At 35.7% G+C, this 20,693-nt stretch overlaps 2 protein-coding genes across 2 annotated transcripts; one reads left to right on the forward strand and one right to left on the reverse strand.

Moving 5' to 3' along the window:
- The first annotated feature begins 1,659 nt into the window (after positions 1-1,659).
- Positions 1,660-2,604, forward strand: LOC138838270 (olfactory receptor 6C75-like). The gene has a single exon (XM_070037584.1). It carries the CDS (start codon positions 1,660-1,662, stop codon positions 2,602-2,604), a length of 945 nt encoding a protein of 314 aa, XP_069893685.1.
- A 15,704-nt stretch (positions 2,605-18,308) lies between these two features.
- On the reverse strand, positions 18,309-19,277 carry LOC138837443 (olfactory receptor 6C75-like). Its single transcript, XM_070036250.1, is given in 1 exon segment — positions 18,309-19,277. A coding segment is annotated over 1 exon segment (969 nt).
- Between the last annotated feature and the right edge of the window lie 1,416 nt (positions 19,278-20,693).

The following is a 20,693-nucleotide window of genomic DNA, read 5'->3' on the forward strand; positions in this document are numbered from 1 at the left end:
GAGAATAAGTTTAAGTTATCTTATGAAAGGATGGCTTATGAAAGCTCTGGACCATGGTGGATTGGTGGTAAATGAACATGACTCAAGAAGAGTATTCTCACTACGTTACAAAAGGTCTGTCTTAGAAAAAGTTAATTTTATTGAAGTAAAAACAATGGATTTAGTCTGGAACACCTGCCATTTATTAGATATCTGGACATAGAATGTCAGGACTTACTTATGCCGGTCATTGAGTTGTTTTAGTGGGTAGTAAAAGTTTGAACAGAAGCAGAGAAATACATTTTTCTTAAGATAAAGAAAAAGAACCAGAAATCAAAATTTAAAAAGCAGGGGCTGGGAAGGTGGCTCAGTGGTAGAGCACTTGCTTTGCATGCATGAGGCCCTGGGTTCGATTCCTCAGCACCACATAAGCAAAAAGAAAAAAGCCGGAAGTGGCGCCGTGGCTCAAGTGGTAGAGCACTAGCCTTGAGCTGAAGAGCTGAGGGACAGCGCCCAGGCCCAGAGTTCAGGCCCCACGACGGGACCCCAAAAAATAAAAATAAAAAGCAGTCTGTTTTCAATTGTTGTAACTTTAAGAAGTTTTCATTCCTTCTCAAATTTAAGGGAATATGTTGAAACATTCAGAAGACCTTTATTAAAAAATGCAGAAGAATATAATGAAGAAAATATTTTTAAAATATTATATGAGGTTACAAACAATAAATTTTTTAACTTTTGTTTTTCTGTACACCAAAATAATCTCTAAGTAGCAATTATCATATAATTTAAATAAATTCTTATATATACTTAATATGTGAATTATATTATAGTTTCAGTTTGGTGTTTGGTTTTATATTATACTAGAACTCTTTAGCTCAAAGCTCACCCTCTTCCATTTAAACCACAACTCCATTTCTTGCTTCTTTGTTAGATAACTGAAAATAAGTCTTTCACAAACTTTCCAGCTTGGTTTCCTTCAAACTACAATCCTCAGATCTCAGCCTCCTAGGATCATTGGCAGAATCCACTGGCACCTGACTGTTTTGATATGTATCTACAGTAAGATGATGATTATAAGCAAAGAAATTATTATGTTCTAAATTTCAGCATACAATAGGATATTATTTACTATAAACTTCATAATTCACTTAGAACACCAAACTTATTTATCTTCCTTACTCAAATTTTTAACCATTGGAAATATGGGATATATAAAATTATTATGAAAATGACAGAATATGCTGGATGCTGGTGGCTCATGCCTGTTATCCTAGCTACTCAGGAAGCTGGGATCAAACAATCACAACACATACACTATTATCTTTAAGTAACCACAAAAAGTTGAGCCATGCTTCAACTGAGACAGAGCTACCCTTGAGGAAAACAAGCTCAGAGAAAGGAACCAAACCTGAGTTCAATATTCAAGAACAGCACCAAAAAAAAAGAAAAAAAGAAAGGTCATAATGAATAATGTTACTCATATGTGTGTATAACACAATTGATAGCTTTGTTGTTATTATAACATGAATGAACCTAAAAGACATTACACTAAGTAGAATAAATCAGAAGCATAGTAAAATTATGCTTAAAGAATGTTTTTTTCATCACTAAATTTTTTTTTTATTTCTTCAACTCTTCACAGCAAGAAAAAAAGATGTGCCTTCATAACAGGAGAAAATCATGAGAAATTCTACAGCAATCACCAATTTTATTCTTCTTGGATTGACAAACAACCCACAGTGGCAGGTTGTGCTTTTCCTATTTCTCCTTGTCACCTACATGCTCAGTGTGGCAGGGAACCTGACCATCATCATGCTCACCCTCTCAGATCCCCATCTGAAGACCCCCATGTATTTCCTCCTTCAGAGCTTATCATTCCTAGAAATAGCATTCACATCAGCCTCCACTCCCAGATTTCTCATCACCATCATAACAGGGGACAGAAGAATTTCTTCCAATGATTGCATAGCCCAGCTATTTTTTGTTGTCTTCTTAGGAGTGACAGAATTTTACCTTCTTACTGCCATGTCCTATGATCGCTATGTGGCCATCTGCAAACCCCTCCATTACACAACCATCATGAGCAGCAAGGTCTGTGTGCTTCTGGTCTTTAGTTGCTGGCTTGCTGGATTCCTCATTGTCTTTCCCCCAGTCATCCTTCTGCTACAATTAGATTTTTGTGCCTCCAATGTAATTGATCATTTTCTCTGTGACTCTTCTCCACTTCTGCAGCTTTCTTGCACAAACACTCATTTTCTAGAACTCATGGCATTCTCTTTAGCCGTGATAACACTCATGGTCACCTTGACACTAGTAATTCTATCTTACGCAAATATCATCCGTACAATTCTGAGAATTCCTTCTACAAGCCAAAGGAAGAAAGCCTTCTCCACTTGCTCCTCTCATATGATTGTTGTGTCTCTCTCTTATGGTAGCTGCATCTTCATGTACATTAAGCCTTCAGCAAGGGAGAGGGTGACTTTGAGCAAAGGAATAGCTGTGCTCTACACCTCTGTGACTCCTTTCCTGAACCCCTTCATCTACACACTACGCAATCAGCAAGTGAAGCAAGCCTTCAAGAGCTTGGTCGGCAGGGTGGTCTTTTCTACAAGTAAAGGAATGTGATCCTGTGAAATGTGGAGCCCCAGAGACAATCAGAAGTAAAAGTATTGAAATTATTTTTAAGCATCTCATTTCCCTCCTTTAGTTAGACATGTGGGTAGCACCAACACCTATTTCAGTTAAACCCTAGGTGTTAACCTTTCTAACTTATATTAAAAGTGTTTGCTCTGGTTTCCTGCATCATATATATACATTTTTCTAATTTGGGGAGGGGAAGAAAAATAACAAAATGATGAAACAAAGATTCAGGTTGACCCATTGTAACAATGAGATATACAAGAAACTATGTTGAAAACAAACTTTACAACTTATGGGGTGGGGGAGGAGGATTTTGGGAGGAAGGGAGGGAAAGGGGAAAAACAAAGGAAGGTTAACAATGCTCCATAGGAAATGTACTCATTATCTTACTCATGTAACTGTAACCGCTCTGTAGCGTATCCTTACAATAAGAAATACATATTTTAAAAGATGCCTTGTATTCATAAACTGCTTTTTCAAATGTTAACAACTTAAAGATAATAAAAATATCACTTAAAGTGATAAAAAAGAAAAATCAGTAATAATAAAAATAAAGGCTCCAAAAATAGCATATGAATTACAAAAACATTAAAAACAATAGCAGTTATTTCTTTGTTTGATAAAATGATTCTGAAAAAGAAAAACCTGTCATTTTATATTAAATAAAGGTGAACTTCTTTTTTTTTAAAAAGTGTTGCTTTCAAGTCTACTGAAATTGTTTATAAATCCATAATCTGTATTGTTCCCTTATCAAGACAGATCATCTGTTTGTCCATTAAATAGAAATTGATATAAATTAGTAAATTACCTAAAAACTGCTTCCAAAAAGAAACTTGCTTTATTTGGAATACATAAAGATGAGTCATAATATCTCTCTAAATTCTTCTTGTCCCTAAGAGAATATATTCAAAGCTAAAATCATTATTAAAACATTTCCTTGAATTCATCAGTAAAATCAACTGAAAATGTGTGGCAATGTTAAAAAAAAGAAATTTTGCTGTGAAATATATTATTTTTGTTGTGTGAATATTTTTTACTATTTTGATTTTAGTATTTTTTCCTTTAGAGAAAAACAGTTTAAATAGTATTATAGAAAATAAATGAAACTGGCCTATTTTCCTCTCTGGAGTTATTTTCTTAAAAAGGTTATTAGCTGAATCTTTTTGTATTTGTCATACTCCCATATGAAAGAATATTGTGATCTGTAAAGATATTGTTATCCCACCTGATGGTCAAAAACTTTCAACTGGTACAAAATTTTTATCCTTCTAATGATGTGAAGCATGAGAATGAATAGTGAATGTTGTGATAGTGAACTTTTCATATACTTTCCTTTTCCTTTCTTTCTTTTATTTAACCTAATTTTATTGTCAAAGTGATGTACAGAGAGGTTACAGTTACAAACGTAAAGTAGTAAGTACATTTCTTGTTGAACTTATTATTCCCCCCTTCATTTTTCTCCCACTGTCCCTTCTTGCACCCCTTTCCTAAGTTGTACAACTCATTTCCAACATACCGTCTTGTAAGTATCATTGTTGCATTGGTTCCCTCTTTGTCCCTTGTCTCACCATTTTATTGTCCCCCTTCCCTTTTTATATACTTTTCTGGAAACAATGATGTCTGATTTACTGATGCTTTCATTCCCCTCTAAGAGTAAGCCTGTAATATTTTTTCATCTTTCCTTTGTCTTTCCTTTTATCACAGAACATTTTAATCTCCTCACTCCTATTGAAGAAAATAACTCTTGGGCATCATTGAGAACTATAAACCTGTGTCAAAAATGTTTCCTATACTCAGTGAGTACATCAGCACTAATGTACCTTTTTTAAAAAATCATTTTTAAGAAGGGCTCCAATGGCTCAAGCCTGTAATCCTAGTTATTTTTTTCTTTTTTTAAAATAAGTTTTTATTGTGAGAATACTGTACAGAAGAGGGGTTACAATTACATGAGCAAGATAATGAGTACATTTCTCTTTTTTTCTGTAATCCTAGTTATTAAGATGACTGAGATCTGTGGTTTACAAAACCAGCTTAATCAGGAAAGCCTATGAGACAATTATCTACAGTTAACTACCAAGAAAGCCAGAAGTAGAGCTGTGGCTCAAGTGGTAGAGCACCAGCCTTGAGCACAAAAGCACAGGAAGAGTGCCCAGGCCCTGACTTCATTGACCAGGACTGGTATACACACACACACACACACACACACACACATCACAAGAAAATCCATTTTCTTGAGACAGTACCATGAGTTCAACAAAGCAAGTAATTTGACTGTTTTCTTCATTCTCATCTTGATGTAGTACAGAGGATGAAGGGAAGAGCTCTCTGTATTTTTTAAAGTACCAAAAAGAAATACATCTTCTCATAGGCAACAGTGTCCAGCACTCAAATATTTCTTACCACATGATTATGTAGAATTTCTTGCAGTTTGACCAAACAGATTCTAATCTATTTTTACCACAAAACAAAACTTCAAGGTTCACTGTATTTAGCTATAAATTCTCTTGGAGTTTGACCAAACAGATTCCAATCTATTGTTGCCACAAAACAAAAATTCAAGGTTCACTGTATTTAGCTATAACTTCTCTACTGAGACAATTCTGTAAAGGAATTAAATATTGTACGTTTTATTTTATAAGATCTGCCAAGTAAGCAGAAATGTAAAGTTGAAAATCATTACTATGCCACAGAACATTATAACACAAAATAAATGTGTATGCCCTATAAATAGATGAGACAGAAAGAGCATCGGAAGTCTGTCCTCTAATTACATTTTATTATTTTGGTAGTTTGGGAATTTGAAATCATGTCCTCCTCGTTCCTAGACATTCTACTGCTTGAGCCATCACCTCACCCTTCTGGTTTTTTGTGATTTTTTGTTTGTTTCTTTGTGTTGGTAGGGTTGTTTTTCAGATGAGGGTTCCCATTTATTTTGACTTTATTTTATTTTATTGTAAAGATATTGTATAGAGGGGTTACAGTTACATTCCAATATACAGTCCTATGGGTATTCTTGTTGCAATGGGTCATCCTGTGTTTTGTTATTCTACTTTCCCTTCACAGATTAGAAAAATGTATATAGAAGATGCAGGGTACCAAAATCAAGTACAGAGACAACAGGGGATATGCCATAGGGGAAAGAACAAACAAAGGAAACAACAACAACAACAAATAAAATCACATAGTACATTTAAAATAATAACAATAAAGACAGACGTCTTGTGTCCATATCTTTGGGTTCATTTCACTTAGCATCATCTTATATGGACAGATGTACATAGCTATTGAGCTTTTCAACTCATCTGATAAGGTTATCATATATGTATACTAAGTATTGTACATAAGGGAAACCATGGGACCTAAATTTCTCTGAGACTGGCTTAGTTCACTTAATATAATTTTTTCCAAGACTTTCCATTTCCTAACAAATGGGATTGTGTCATTCTTTCTGATGGAAAGAGAGAATTCCAATATATATATATACTACATTTTCTTGACCAGCTCATCTCCTGAGGGGTATCTGGGTTCATTCCATATCTTAGCTATGGTTAATAATGCTGCAATAAACATAGTTGTGCGGGTAGCTTTAGTATAGCTTTGTTTGTGACCATTTGGGTAAATGCTCAGAAGTGGGATTGCTGGGTCACAGGGGAGCGCTATGTGGAGTCTTTTGAGGAACCTCCATACTACTTTCCAGAGTGTTTGGACAAGTTTTCACTCTCACCAACAGTGCAGTAAGGTTCCCTTTTGGCCACATTCCCTCCATCATCTGTCATTATTAGATTTTTTTTTATAATAACCATTCTAACTGGGGTGAGGTAAAATCTCAATGTTGTTTTGATTTGCATTTCTTTTATGGCCAGAGAAGTTGATCATTTCTTCATGTGTCTCTTGGCCATTCTGATTTCTGCTTCAGAGAAGTCTCTAAATTGTAAAGTCATTTTTCAGCATAGTGTCTTTTACATCTGATTATTACAATGGGTCAACCTGTATCCCTATTTAAACAATTTGTTTTTTCCCATCCCCTTTCCAAATTATGCTGAATTCAAAGACAGTGAAAACAAGGGTTATACCATGGGGGAGGAACATACAAAGCAATAAAAAAAATCACATGGTGCCTTATAAATATGTTAGAAACAATAACAAGAAAGAAAAAAACCACTTGTCTCTCTTTAAGTCTTTAGCCCACTTATTAATTGTGCAGTTGTTTCATTCAGTATTTGTTTTTGGAGGATTTAATTTTTTTGAGTTCCAAATATATTTTAGATATGAGACCCTTGTCCATTGTAAGGCTAGTGAAGATCTTCTCCCAGTCTGTGGGCTTTCTATTGATCTTGGTAGCTATGTCCTTTGCCATAAAGAAGCTCTGCAGTTTCATGCAATCCAATTTGTCCAACCTTTCTTTCATTTGTTGTGTTTCTATATCTTTATTAAGAAAATTTCAGCCTGTGCCAAGAAGCCCTAGAGTTTCTCCTATTCCTTCCTGTAATGTTTTCAGGGTGTCTGCTTTGACTTTGAGGTCTTTGATCCATTTTGAGTTGATTCTGGTGCAAAGTGATCTATATGGATCTAGCTTTAGTTTTCTGTGGGTCTTTAACCAATTTTGCCAGCACCATTTACTAAAGAGGCTGTCTTTCTTTCATGCTATTTTTTTGGCTCCCTTATCGAAGATTAAATGGCTATAGGTCTGTGGGTTCATTTCTGGGTCTTCAGTTCTATTCCATTGGTCTTCAGTTCTATTCTTGTGCCAGTACCACACTGTCTTGATTACTATGACCTTGTAATAGAGTTTGAAGTCTGGTATTGTTATTCTTCCAGCACTGTTATTTCTGCTAAGGATTGTTTTTGCTATTCAGGGTCTTTTCTTGTTCCATATGAATTTTTGTGTTGCTTTTTCTATTTCTTTGAAGAATGAGGTTGGAATATTGATGGGTATTACATTGAATTTGTATATAGCCTTTGACAGTATTGCCATTTTCACAATGTTCATCCTCCCAATCCAGGAGCGTGGGAGATTTTTCCACTTCCTTAATTCTGCTTTAATTTCTTTTTTCAGGTTTTTAAAGTTTTCATCATAGAGGTCTTTAACTTCTTTAGCTGAGTTAATTCCTAGGTATTTTATTTTTTGTGGGGCTATTACAAAAGAAGTTGCTTTCAGCTCCCCTCTTCTCATTATTGGCATATAGGAAAGCCATTGATTTTTGAGGGTTAATTTATAAACTGCGACTTTGGCAAAGTTTCAAATCAGGGTAGAGTCCATGGGGTGCTTTAAATACAAGATCATATCATCTGCAAAGAGGGAGCGTTCTACTTTGTCTTTCCCTATTTGGATCCCCTTTATGTTTGCCTCTTGTCTTATTGCTCTAGCTAGGCCTTCTCATACTAATTTGAAGAGAAGTGGAGAGAGGGGACATCCTTATTTTGTTCCTGAATTTAGGGGAAATGGTCTTAGCTTTTCACCATTAAGTATAATGCTGGCTGTTGGTTTGTCATACACGGCCTTTACTGTATTGAGAAATGCTCCCTGGATTCCTAGCTTCTCCAGCACCTTCATCATAAAGGGGTGTTGGATCTTGTCAAATGCCTTTTTTGCATCTATTGAGATAATCATGTGGTTCTTACCCTTGCTCTTGTTGATGTGATGTATTACATTAATTGATTTGCATATATTGAACCAGCTTTGCATCCCTGAAATGAATCCTGTTTGATCGTGGTGTATGATTTTTTTGTTGACTTGTTGAAGTTGATTGGCCAAAATTTTGTTAAGAAGTTTTGCATCAATATTCATCAAAGAAATGGGTCTATAGTTCTCTTTCTTTGATGAGTCCCTGCCTGGTTTAGGGATGAAGGTTATGATTGCTTCATAAAAGACGTTTGGTAGTGAAGTTTCATTTTCAATTTCATTGAAAAGTTGGAGGAGTATTTGTTTGAATTCTACTTTAAAGGCCTGGTAGAATTCAGCAATGATCCCATCTCCTCTTGGACTGTTCTTGGATGGGAGGTCTCTTACTGCTAATTCTATTTTTGGGGGGGGCGGGTTCAGTCATGGGGCCTGAAGCTTGGGCCTGGGCACTGTCCCTCAGCTCTTAAGCTCAAGGATAATGCTCTACCACTTGAACCACAGTGCCACTTCCAGCTTTTTTCTTTTTGCTTATGTGGTGCTGAGGAATCGAACCCAGGGCCTCAGGCATGCAAGGCAAGCACTCTACCACTGAGCCACCTTCCCAGCCCCTGCTGATTCTATTTCAATGCTTGATATGTGTATGTTAAGTTGGTTTGACTCATCTTAGTTTAGTTTGGGCAAATCAATTTTTGCTAGAAATTCTTCATTTCATCCAGATTCTCAAACTTATTAACATAAAAGCTTGAGAAGTATTCCTTATAATATTCTGAATCTTGGTTGTTTCTGTGGTGATGTTTCCATTCTCATCTCTGCATTTATTTGGGTGTGTTCTCTTCATTTTCTGGTAATGCTAAGGGTCTCTCAATTTTGTTAATTTTTTTTGAAGAACCAACTCTTTTTTTTAATTTTTCTATGGTTTTTTTGGATTCTAATTCATTTAATTCTGATTTAATTTTAATTATTTGTTTCTGTCTAATGGATTGGGGTTTGGCGCATCATTAGGTTGTTAGATTGAGATCTCTCAAATGTGTTGAGGTAAGAACTCAGAGCTATGAATTTTCCTCTGAGTAGTGCCTTTGCCATGTCCCAGAGGAGCTGGTAATTTGTATGTTCACTTTTGTTGAATATCATGAACATTTGAATTTCCTTTCTAATCTCTTCCATGACCTATTTGTGGTTCAACAGTGTGTTGTTCAGCCTCCATGTGTTATAGGATTTTCTTTGGTGGCATTTGGTCTTGAGTTCTAATTTTATTCTGTTGTGGTCTGAGAGAATTCAAGGAATAAATTCAATGTTTCTGAATTTGGACAAATTTGCTTTATGACCTAGAATGAGGTCAATTTTGGAAAATGTTCCATGTGCTGCTGAGAAGAACATGTATTCTGATGCTGTTGAGTGAAATATTTGGTAGAAGTCTGTTAAATCTAGTTCATCTATGCAGTTGTTTAGATCTGCTGTTTCCCTGTTGTGTTTTTGCTGAGTTGTTCTATCCAGCGGGGAAAGTGGTGTATTAACATCACCAACAAACAATGTCTTGGATCTATTTGGGGAAAAGTAGTGTTTCTTGGATAAATTTCAGTACTCCAATATTTTGGTGAATGGATATTCAGAATTGTTATATCCTCCTGTAGGAGAAATCCTTGTATTAGTATGTAGTTTCCATCTTTATCTCTTCTCACTAGTTTTAATTTAAAGTCCATTTTATCTGATGTTAGGATTGCTACTCTAGCCTATTTGTGGGAGCCACTTGCTTGGTAGATTTTATTCCAGCCTTTCACTTTCAGAATGTTTGGTTTTGTGGGGAAGGTGCATCTCTTGAAGCAGAACATAGACTGATTGTGTTTTGTGATCCAACTAGAGATTCTATATCATTTGATTGGAGAGTTAAGTCCATTCATATTGAGAATTAGGATTGAGAGGTGTTTGGAAATTCCTGTCATGTTATCTACCTTCTTAGGGTCTATGTCATCTAGGTTCTGCCTATGTTTATGTGATTCTTTGGGGATTTTCTCTGCCTTCCTCATGTTCTAGTTGGTTCTCTATGTGTAGGACATCTTTAACTATGTTTTGTACGCTGGTTTGGTGGAGACATATTGTTTTTAGTTTTTCTTTGCTGTGGAAGGTTTTTATTTTTCCCTCAGTTATGAAGGAGAGTTTAGCTGGGTATACAATTCGTGGTTGATAATTGGTTGTCTTTAGGACATGGCATATGTTATTCCATGCTTTTCTTGCTTTCCTGGTCTCTGCTGAAAAATCTGTATTTATCCTGATTGGTTTTTCTTTACAGGGAATTGATCTTTTCTCCCTGACAGTTTTAAGAACCCTTTCCTTGGTTTCTATTGAATCTATGCAGATTACAATGTGACAATGGCTGTTCTGTTCTGTTCTGGTCTATTTGGGTTCTAATTGCTTCTTGTATCTGAATGGGCCTAACTTTTTGCCTGTTTGGGAAGTTCTCTGCTAGGATTCTGGTAAATAAATTTCCTAGACCTTTACCTTCTGTTTTTAGGCCCTCTTCTACACCCATTAGCCTTAAACTAGGCCTTCTGATTTTGTCTTCTATATGCTGAATAGATCTATCATATTTTCTGGATTTGTTTTGAATAGTTCTCTGTTCTTTCTCTATAATGTCTAGGTTATCTTCTGTACCAAAGATATGGTCTTCTGTATGGTATAGCCTACAGTCCAGACTTTCTACTTTTTATTTCTCTTCCTTCTAATTGCTCGGTTTTAATGGCTCCAATTTCTTTGTTGAAGCTTTGTTTTAGATCTCATATGGATTTCTTTGCCTCCTTGATTTGGGTTTCCATTTTCACTCTCAAATCCCTTAGTTGAGTGGCTATACTTTTACTGGACTCCCTTTCCTTTTGTTGGAATTCATTCAGCTTTCTGGTTGTGGATTCCATGAATTCCTCTATTAATCTTTTGTCTGCCTCATCACGCTCATGCATAGCCTTATGTAGACTTTCAGTTTTTTTATTCAGCAGGTTTACCAGTAGTGTTTGTAAAGAGTTTTGAGAAGTATCCTCTGGATTTTTTTATTAACTGTTCTGTTGCCTGTTTATCCTGGGTGGGATTTGAAATTCCTTGACTTGCCATTTTTCTTGTGTTTCTGTGGCTTATTCTGTCCATTTGGGAATGAAAACAAATTCAATTCCTCACTAGAACACAAGTATCAACCCAGAGACCTGTAGCTGCACAGATTTTAGAGGGTCAGAAAGAATGATGGGTATTTTCACTCTATCTCACTTTTATGGGGAGTGAGTATATCCAATTACACACGAGAACACAATTCTAAGACAAGCACCTACCCATAACCCTGTAGTTGCATAGTCTTTGGACATTTGCAATCGAAGATGGGTATTTCACTCTATTTCATCTTTTTGGGAGTGTGATTATATCTTATTACACACCAGAACACACAACTAAGACTAGCACTTATCCAGAGCATGGTAGTAGCCCAAACTTTGGGGGTTTACAGTCAACAATGGGAGTTTTCACAGTATCTCGCTTTTGTGGGGAGTGAGATTGTATCAATTATACACTAAACCACAATTCTAAGACAAGTTCCCACCCAGATCCCTGTAGTTACACAGGAATTGGAGGTTCACACTCAAAATGGTTATTTTCACTCTATTTCTCCTTTTTGGAATTGAAAATATCTCCACTTACCCACCAGAACACAATTCTATGGCAAGCCTGAACCCAAAGTCCTTCAGTTGCACAGATTTTAGAGGTTCTCACTCAAAGATAGGTGTTTTTCCTATATCTCTCCTGTTTTGTTAAAGTATATCCAGTCCCTCACAAGCACACAATTTTAAGCACCCTGTAGTTGTGCAATCTTTGGAGGTACACAATCCAAATTGGTATATCATTCTATCTCCCTCTATTGGATATGTAAGTAGGACTGATACCACCACTGAGCACAGTTTTAAGATAAAATCCACACATGGGCGGAATCTTTGCACTGATTTTAGAGGTTTCCAATCATAGATAGGCATTCCCTTATTTACTTCTGCTTATTTTTGTCAGGAGAGGAGTATTGTATTTTAGAAGTGGGGATTATAAGGAGTTGTAATCTGTGAGTAGCTTTGCCTTGAGGTTTAGGATGGTTTGGCCAAAGGGATAATACCTTGAGCCACTTTGGCGCAGTCCCACGGACTACAGATATCGTCTAGCTGAATGTTTCACACTTGTGGATCAACAGAGTAAAGAAAGCAAAAGATGGAATGAAGGAGTAGAAATAATTGTAAATGGGTGAGGTGTAGTTAGGAGAAAATTAAGATATACAACGGAATATAGGAGGAGAAAAATCAGATTAGAGGGATGTAGCAAAAAGAAAGGAGCAGAGAGGTGCTGGGAAGGGGGCTCAGTGGTTGAGCGATTGCCTTGCATACCTGAGGACCTGGGTTTGATTCCTCAGCACCACATAAGCAAAAAGAAAAAAAAGCCAGAAGTGGCACTGTGGCTCAAGTGGTCTAGCCTTGAGCTGAAGAACTGAGGGACAGTGCCCAGGCCCAGAGTTCAGGCCCCACAACCCCTCCCCCCCCCACCCCCAAAAATACTGTTTTTCTGTTTCTGGTTTATTTCACTTAGTATACTGTCCTCCAGGTGTATCCCAATTGGCCAAAAAAAGAACAAATCTTTCATTTTTTATATATGTATCTACACATACATATATATGCATGTGTGAGCAAATACATGTGTATACATAAGTAACATTAGGTATTATTTCACTTTTATTATAATAATACCAATAATAATCATAATAATAAACTTTATATCCCAGTGACTCCAAGTAGTAAAAAACATCCAGTTACGGAAGACATGAGTCTAGAGAATGAACGGGAATCATAAAAGTATTGTTCATAATGTGATATGCATGTTATAATTTTAATATGATAAATTAATTGACTTCATTAATAATTTGTCTATACAAAGCAATTTATACACAAAGGAAGTTAATTTTATTTTGCTTTTGAAAAGGTCTCCCTGTGTAACCCAAGTGAACTTGAACTCCTGAGCCTCTTGCTTCAGTCAACATGCATTGCAAGGTCCTCTCCAATTTCATTTTTGTAAATGGCAAGTGCTCCTACTTGTAGTATTTTCAAAAACATAAGACAGTTCTCCCAAGCATACTTTGTTCCATTTTTGTGGCTAATAAATGGTAATCGTTCAATAGTGAAGCTATTTTCAGGGGAGAATGACTATCTATTCAGTGTCTTCTAAAGGATATCATATTACACACAAATCTATTGTTCTTTTTTAAAGTTGGTTAAAAGCTTTAGATATGCTGGCTTCTCTAATAATTTCTGAAAAATTACGAGTATCCAAACAATTTATTTAAGTCTGTAACTTTTCCATTGTTTTCTACATTCTTTACAAGTGTCATTGTATTAAACTGAAGAATATTTTCTAAGGATTAACCAGCTGGTTTCAGAGGTTGAATGGATTTGCACAAACAGTTTATGTACAAAACTTCTAGGAGGGATGAATTCTCATCTTCTCACCTCATCTCTCCACAGTCAGATGGAAGGAAGCTTTGAGTCTTTTTGCTTGAATATAATTGGCACAAACTAAAATATAAAGAGGCCATTTTTAAGGGTAGGAATGTTTTACAAAATTGATTCCATGATTATACTATAATACTATTATATATACTATTATACTACTATATATTGATTCCATGATTATACTATAATACTATTATATATACTATTATACTACTGATTATAATATAAATGATCATAACCTGTTATCTAGACAAGAACATGAAAAATCCTGATATCCTATAAATTGCAAAATGTTCATGCAATAACAGAGATAAAATGTCTATAAATCAAAAAATGTCCATGCAATAACAAAATGTCACTTGAATCTATAGGTTTGCAATAGTTGAAATTTGTCCACTTATACAATTCATTGGAATTGTGTTATTTTATTTGTATATAATTTTGTCATTGATATCACTTCACTAAAATAGAAGTATACAGTACTAATGCAAATTTTCTATATCTTAAATAATACCTTCAAAAATAATGACTCTTCTGATATGTAGAGCTGATTTAGTAAAAAAAAAAGTCATTAGTTTAAACATACATTATTAATTACATTGAACATAGGTCTTTGGGATTTTTCCAATTAATTTCTTCACTTCTGTCTTATATTTGTTAGCAAATATTATTTTTTTAAAGAAGGACAATTCCAAAACATAGCCCACAATATTTACAGGTTCTAGCTTCAAATTATTTGTATATATGCATCCAAATAAATAGAAAGTGCTAAATTCCCCAGTTACCCTACCTATAACTGTTAAAGAAATATTATCTTGATACCTGAAACAAGTGACAGTTGAAATGAAGACTAATGTGACATGTTTTCTAGCTGATGGTCATGAGGACAGGCTCTTCTGTATACATAACATTAATCCTTCTAACCATCATTTATTTGTTCTATTTTCAGTGGACTCCTGGGGATTCATTGAATTAATATACAAAAGTTACCATTGAGATGTGTATTCTCAAGATACCAACTGCTAAACAGTAGCCCAAATTGGAATTTAATTTACAACAGATTACATTATAATGGTCTGAAATGAGAAGTTTGAAAAGATTTGCATTTTCATAATAATGACTTCACAAGGGGAATTTACAAAGGGGTTTAAAATTATACATGATAAAGAAGCTAATACTAAACAAAGAGGAATGGAAAATACCTCAAATGCAAATAACTGATCACAACTTGCTCTTCATGAGGAAATTTCCTGCTTCTATTCAAGGCAATTTCCACAAATTTCAAGTGGGTCTGAATATTTGAAGAGAACTATCAACCAAACATAGTGCTCAAAACACATATATCCAACAACAGGTTTTTGTGTGCTGATAGTAGGTCAGAAACTAAGGTTCCAGGCAGTTTGTGCATGCTTCCTGTCTCCCAACTACCCAGGTCACCAGGGCATCCCTCTTTAGTTCTCCCTTAGAATTGATGTAGTTTGTTGAGATTGTTTTTCTGGTCTTTATTTTACCCTTATGGCTCCATGTCCTAACAGGATTAAGTGTATTTGAGGCTGCAAGATTGAGGAGAGGGGTGATATGTGTTCACCTACAGTCGTTGGCTCTCTAATAAAGACTCCCGATTCAAGTTCTCAAAATGTGTCTCTATATCTCACAATTGACTTCCTGTATGATACCTTATCACTGAACTGATGTTCAGGCAGTGGATCTGCTCTCACCAGGTCTGTTTGGGGCTGTTGAGCCCAGAACCTTTCAATGCTTCCTAAGCTCTGACCAGGAATTTGCAGCTTGCAGAAATCAGAATCTCTCCCTCTCTACCAAGCACCTCTGGTGACTAACTTCCATGGGGACTGGAGACCAGAGCTGGGTGTCCCAGGCTTCCCAGAGCAATGGTTATGCCCCTGGGTGGCTCATTCTCAAAATCTGCCTGACAATAGACTCCCACAGCCTGCAGAGCACCTGCAGTCTCAGCACCCCAGCAGTTTCTGGGGCCTCAGTTCTTGGTGTCCTTGCCAAAGAGATCCTCAAGGGGTGTAACTGCTCTCACTGGGAAGCATGAGGCCACCGACCTCTGTGGCTTTTGCTTCCCAAGTGTGCATAGAGTTACCCATGGCTGTATAGATCAACATGGTGATTCAAACAGATTCAGTCATTGGACCACATGAAATGGAAGGGAGCACCCATGTAAACTGGAAATATGCAGGCAATCTCAGAATGGCAAAATTACATGTTATTGAGACCATTGATGCCTTTTTAAAGAAGCAGTAGATGATGATATGAAAAACACCATGATTACTACAAATTACTACAGCCTTATAAATGAAATATTCATGAAGCAATCACTTCTCTGGAATTAAATACCTTTCTCAATATGGAAGGGAAAATCATTTAATCCAAGAACTTTAGAATCTCCTGACTCTTCTGCTAATCTCAGATGTCATATGTAACCACATATTGACATAAATGATGTACTTTCTATGTGTTTTATGTTCATTTTGCTTTGGTGTAAGATCCTGTCATGTTTGAACTAGGTCCTGAGTTATTTCAGCCCTGCCACTGACCTCAGGGAGAGGTGTGGGACTTGTGTATGGCAGATTCACCACACTCAGAGTTAAGACTTAGTGTAAGCCTTCCCCTTGCTGCACATCTCTTTCTGATGATATGTCTCCTGGGTTAAATTCCCAAGTCCAAGTCACTGTTTGCTTTTGCTCCACCCATAGGATGGGGCATATTGCTACATTTTATAAATTCATTTGGTCACAACAGCTGAGCTGGACTCACATAGTTATGTTTATCAATGCAAGACTATATTTCAAACTGTGTACGGGTGATATAATTTTTAAAGTAGCTCTACTGATGTGTTTTTAGGCAGAGAGAACATTTTGTTCATGGTTGCCTCCCAAAAGTCGTAAAGGAATATGCCTTCAATAAAATATGTGTTAAATTAATCAAAACAAATTATAGAACTGTCATAATTACTACATCCTATTTGCAGTATCAATATAATTTGCGTTCTAATTATCATGTCTCCCTTCATACTTTCTTGGACAAATTTACTTTTGTTTTGCTTTGTTTTCTAAAGGACTAATACAAGTATTCATTTCTTATTTCAATTACTATTCTTTTCATGTCTGGGCTTTCTAGGGTGCTTAGTTTTTCAGAATGTTGGGTACAAATCACTGCCACCCGTCAACAATGTAAACATCTCTTTAAATATCCTTAATCAATGGGTAGTAGCCTTTCATCCCACTTTTTTAGACCAACCATATAGAAATTCTAATTTAGATATATCTCACACAAATTGGTTGATTGGTTTGTTACTTATATTTTTACTTTTTTATGCCAGTCCCGGGGCATATGCCAGACCTGGGCACTGTCCCTATTGGTGCTCAAGGCTAGTACTGTATCACTTGAGCGAGAGTTCTAATTAGTGTTTTTGGTGCTTCATTGGAAATTAGAGTCATATCAGCTTTCTTGTCCTGGGTGCTTTGAACAGTGATCCTCAAATATTAACCTCCTGAGGAGCTAGGATTACTGGGATGATTACAGCATGTGGCTAGTTGATTACTCTTGTTGTCATTGTTGTTTTAAGGTTTCTTGTTTGTTTGTTTTTTCTTTTTTTGTTGGTCAGGGACTTGAGTTCTGGGCCTGGGCGCTGTCCCTGAGCTCTTCAGCTCAAAACCAGCGCTCTACTACTTGAGCTATAGAGCCACTTTCAGCTTTCTGGTTTATTGGAGATAAGAGTCTCAGGGACTTTCCTGCCCAGGCTGGTTTGAGCTGTGATCCTCAGATTTCAGCCTCCTGAGAAGCTAGGCTTACAAGTATGAGCCACCAGCCCCCTGCTGTCATTATTTTACTCAAATATTCAGTGTGATTTCTATGGTCAGATTCCCATGAGTGCTAAACTATTGATGTTTTCTTAACTTAAAATGCTCTCATATAAACAGTGGAGGTTAATAGTGATCCTAAACAATAAAATTATTTTAGGGAAATTCTGCCTCACTTCTCAGATATCAGTGAAAAGTTAAAGAGTATTGTGGTCTCATAAATCATAGAGAATGAAGGCAACAGTGCATTAGATATTATTATTTACAAGAAGGAGTATTGGTGTCAATATTGCACCATTCTGTGTTTTTTGCCACTTTTTTCATTTCAGTTCAAAGGATACAGAAGGTGTTAAAACACAAATTAAAATAATAATTGGTTTTTAAAATCATTATTTCCTATAAAATACAATTGTCAGAAATAAAGAAATAAAATATTTCTGTTAAACAATGTATAGCAAACTGTTTGATGAAAGAACATATGATTTGTTTAGATATGAAAAGCAACAAGGATTAGGGTTTCTCTGAAACTTTGTTACACAGCTAAAAAAGGTCTTGCACATTTTATATAATTCAGTGTAGTTAACATATATATATTTTAAGCTAAGTAAAAAAAGAAGCATTGGTGCTTTACAATCATACCTAACTGAAGGAATAAAAGGACATGGTTAGAAATAATTTATGTAGTTTTTCTTCAGTTCTATCTCTATGGTACTCCATTTCACAGGATCACAGTCCTTTACTTGTAGAAAAGACCACCCTCCGGACCAAGCTCTTGAAGGCTTGCTTCACTTGCTGATTGCGTAGTGTGTAAATGAAGGGGTTAAGAAGAGGAGCCACAGAGGTGTTGAGAACAGCTACTCCTTTGCTCAAAGTCACCCTCTCCCTTGCTGAAGGCTTAATGTACATGAAGATGCAGCTACCATAAGAGAGAGACACAACAATCATATGGGAGGAGCAAGTGGAGAAGGCTTTCTTCCTTTGGCTTGTAGAAGGAATTCTCAGAATTGTACGGATGATATTTGCATAAGATAGAATTATTAGTGTCAAGGTGACCATGAGTGTTATCACGGCTAAAGAGAATGCCATGAGTTCTAGAAAATGAGTGTTTGTGCAAGAAAGCTGCAGAATAGGAGAAGAGTCACAGATGAAGTGATCAATTATATTGGAAGCACAGAAATCTAACTGTAGCAAAAGGATAATTGGGGGAAAGATGATCAAGAATCCTGCTAGCCAGCAACTGAAGACCAGAAGCATACAGACCTTGCTGCTCATGATGGTTGTGTAATGGAGGGGTTTGCAGATGGCCACATAGCGATCATAGGACATGGCAGTAAGAAGGTAAAATTCTGTCACTCCCAAGAAGATGAAAAAGAAGAGCTGAGCCACACAGCCATTGTAAGAAATGCTTCTGTCTCCTGTTGTGATGGTGAACAGGAATCTGGGAATGCAGGTAGATGTGAATGCTATTTCTAGGAATGAGAAGCTGCGAAGGAAGAAGTACATGGGGGTCTTCAGATGGGGATCTGAGAGGGTGAGGATGATGATGGTCAGGTTCCCTGCCACACTGAGCATGTAAGTGACCAGGAGCAATAGGAAAAGCACAACCTGCCACTGAGGGTTGTCTGTCAGTCCAAGAAGAATGAACTCAGTTACTGCTGAAGAATTTCTCATAATTTTCTTTCTTTATGAAGGCATTCTCCATTTATCTGCAAAATTGTTGAAGAAATGAGAAATCTATTACACTAATAAAGAAATGTAGCTAAAATAATGTTTTTCTCTTTCTGGTTTATTTGACTTAGAAAAGAGAGCAAAACTGTCATTTTGTATATGTGTGTGTATATATATATACATATATATATATGTGTATATATATATATATATATATATAGGTGTGAGTGGATGTGTGTGGAAATACATGTATACACATAAGTAACAGGTATTATGTTGCCTTTCTAATTGTAATTATTTTTATTATAAACTGTATATACCGATGTCTCCAAGAAATAAAAACTTCCAGAATGTAGCAAGTATATGTTCTAGAGATGGAATGTGAATCTCAAGGACTATAGTTAAATAATATCATATTGTATGCTAAAATATAGGTATGATAACTTACTTGATTTCATTAGTCATTTAAGTATATATATATATATATATATATATATATATACATAGAGCAAAATATAATTGTAAAATTGTGTATATATGTATATCTACATTGTGTGAAAATACACACTTTAAAAGTACATTTTGCATTTTGGTTCTGAAGAAAATTTATTTTGATCATATCAAAACATTTTTCTATTCCATATTACCTCAAACATTGCTTATTCCATTATTTCCTTCATTTTATTCTCATATATTTTGGTATAAATGTCTTCTGAATGATTCCATATATTTCCTAAAATTAAGAAAAATTCTATTTTAACTCTGTAACTCTGTAACTAAGAACTTTTCACACAAATCACTTAGAACTTGTTCCCTGTTGCATACAGTAATTGAGTGTAATTGTATTGATGTCCTCTTAGTTCTTAAAATTTTCTCTGTCTTAAAACAGATCTTTTTCTACCTCAAGGCAAACTTTTGCAACATACGAAGATAATGCACTGGTCCAATATAATGTTGTCCACTTATCACATATGGAGATGCCTTATAGGTGGCTCCAATCGAAATTCAATGTTTCTGCTCCAGTACAATTAACTATTTGTAAAGAAGGTCTTTGTAATATTTTGAAAATACTACTCTGGAATATATTTTTGTTTACCAATCTGTCCTGAATCTTCTCTCTGATACAAAGCAGTTTATAAATAAGGAAGTTAATTTTATTTTGCTTTTTAAAAGGTCTCCCTATATAATCCAAGTGAACCCATGAGCCCCTTGTTTCATTCATCATGCCTTGCAATGCCCTCCCCAATTTTATTTTTGTAAACTGCAAGTGCTCCTACTTGTAGTATTTTCAAAATCATAAAAGAGTTCTCCCTAGCATACTTTGTTCCTTTTTTATGGCTTATAAATGGTAACAGTTCAACAGTCAAGCTAAGTTTTAAAGGAGAGAATGATTCTTTTCTCTTTTTTGTATTTTATAAGGATATTACTGTTCATACTACACCA

Source organism: Dipodomys merriami, unplaced genomic scaffold (assembly GCF_024711535.1).
Source record: "Dipodomys merriami isolate MVZ:Mamm:240054 unplaced genomic scaffold, mDipMer1.0.p SCAF_10, whole genome shotgun sequence".
NCBI lineage: Eukaryota > Metazoa > Chordata > Mammalia > Rodentia > Heteromyidae > Dipodomys > Dipodomys merriami.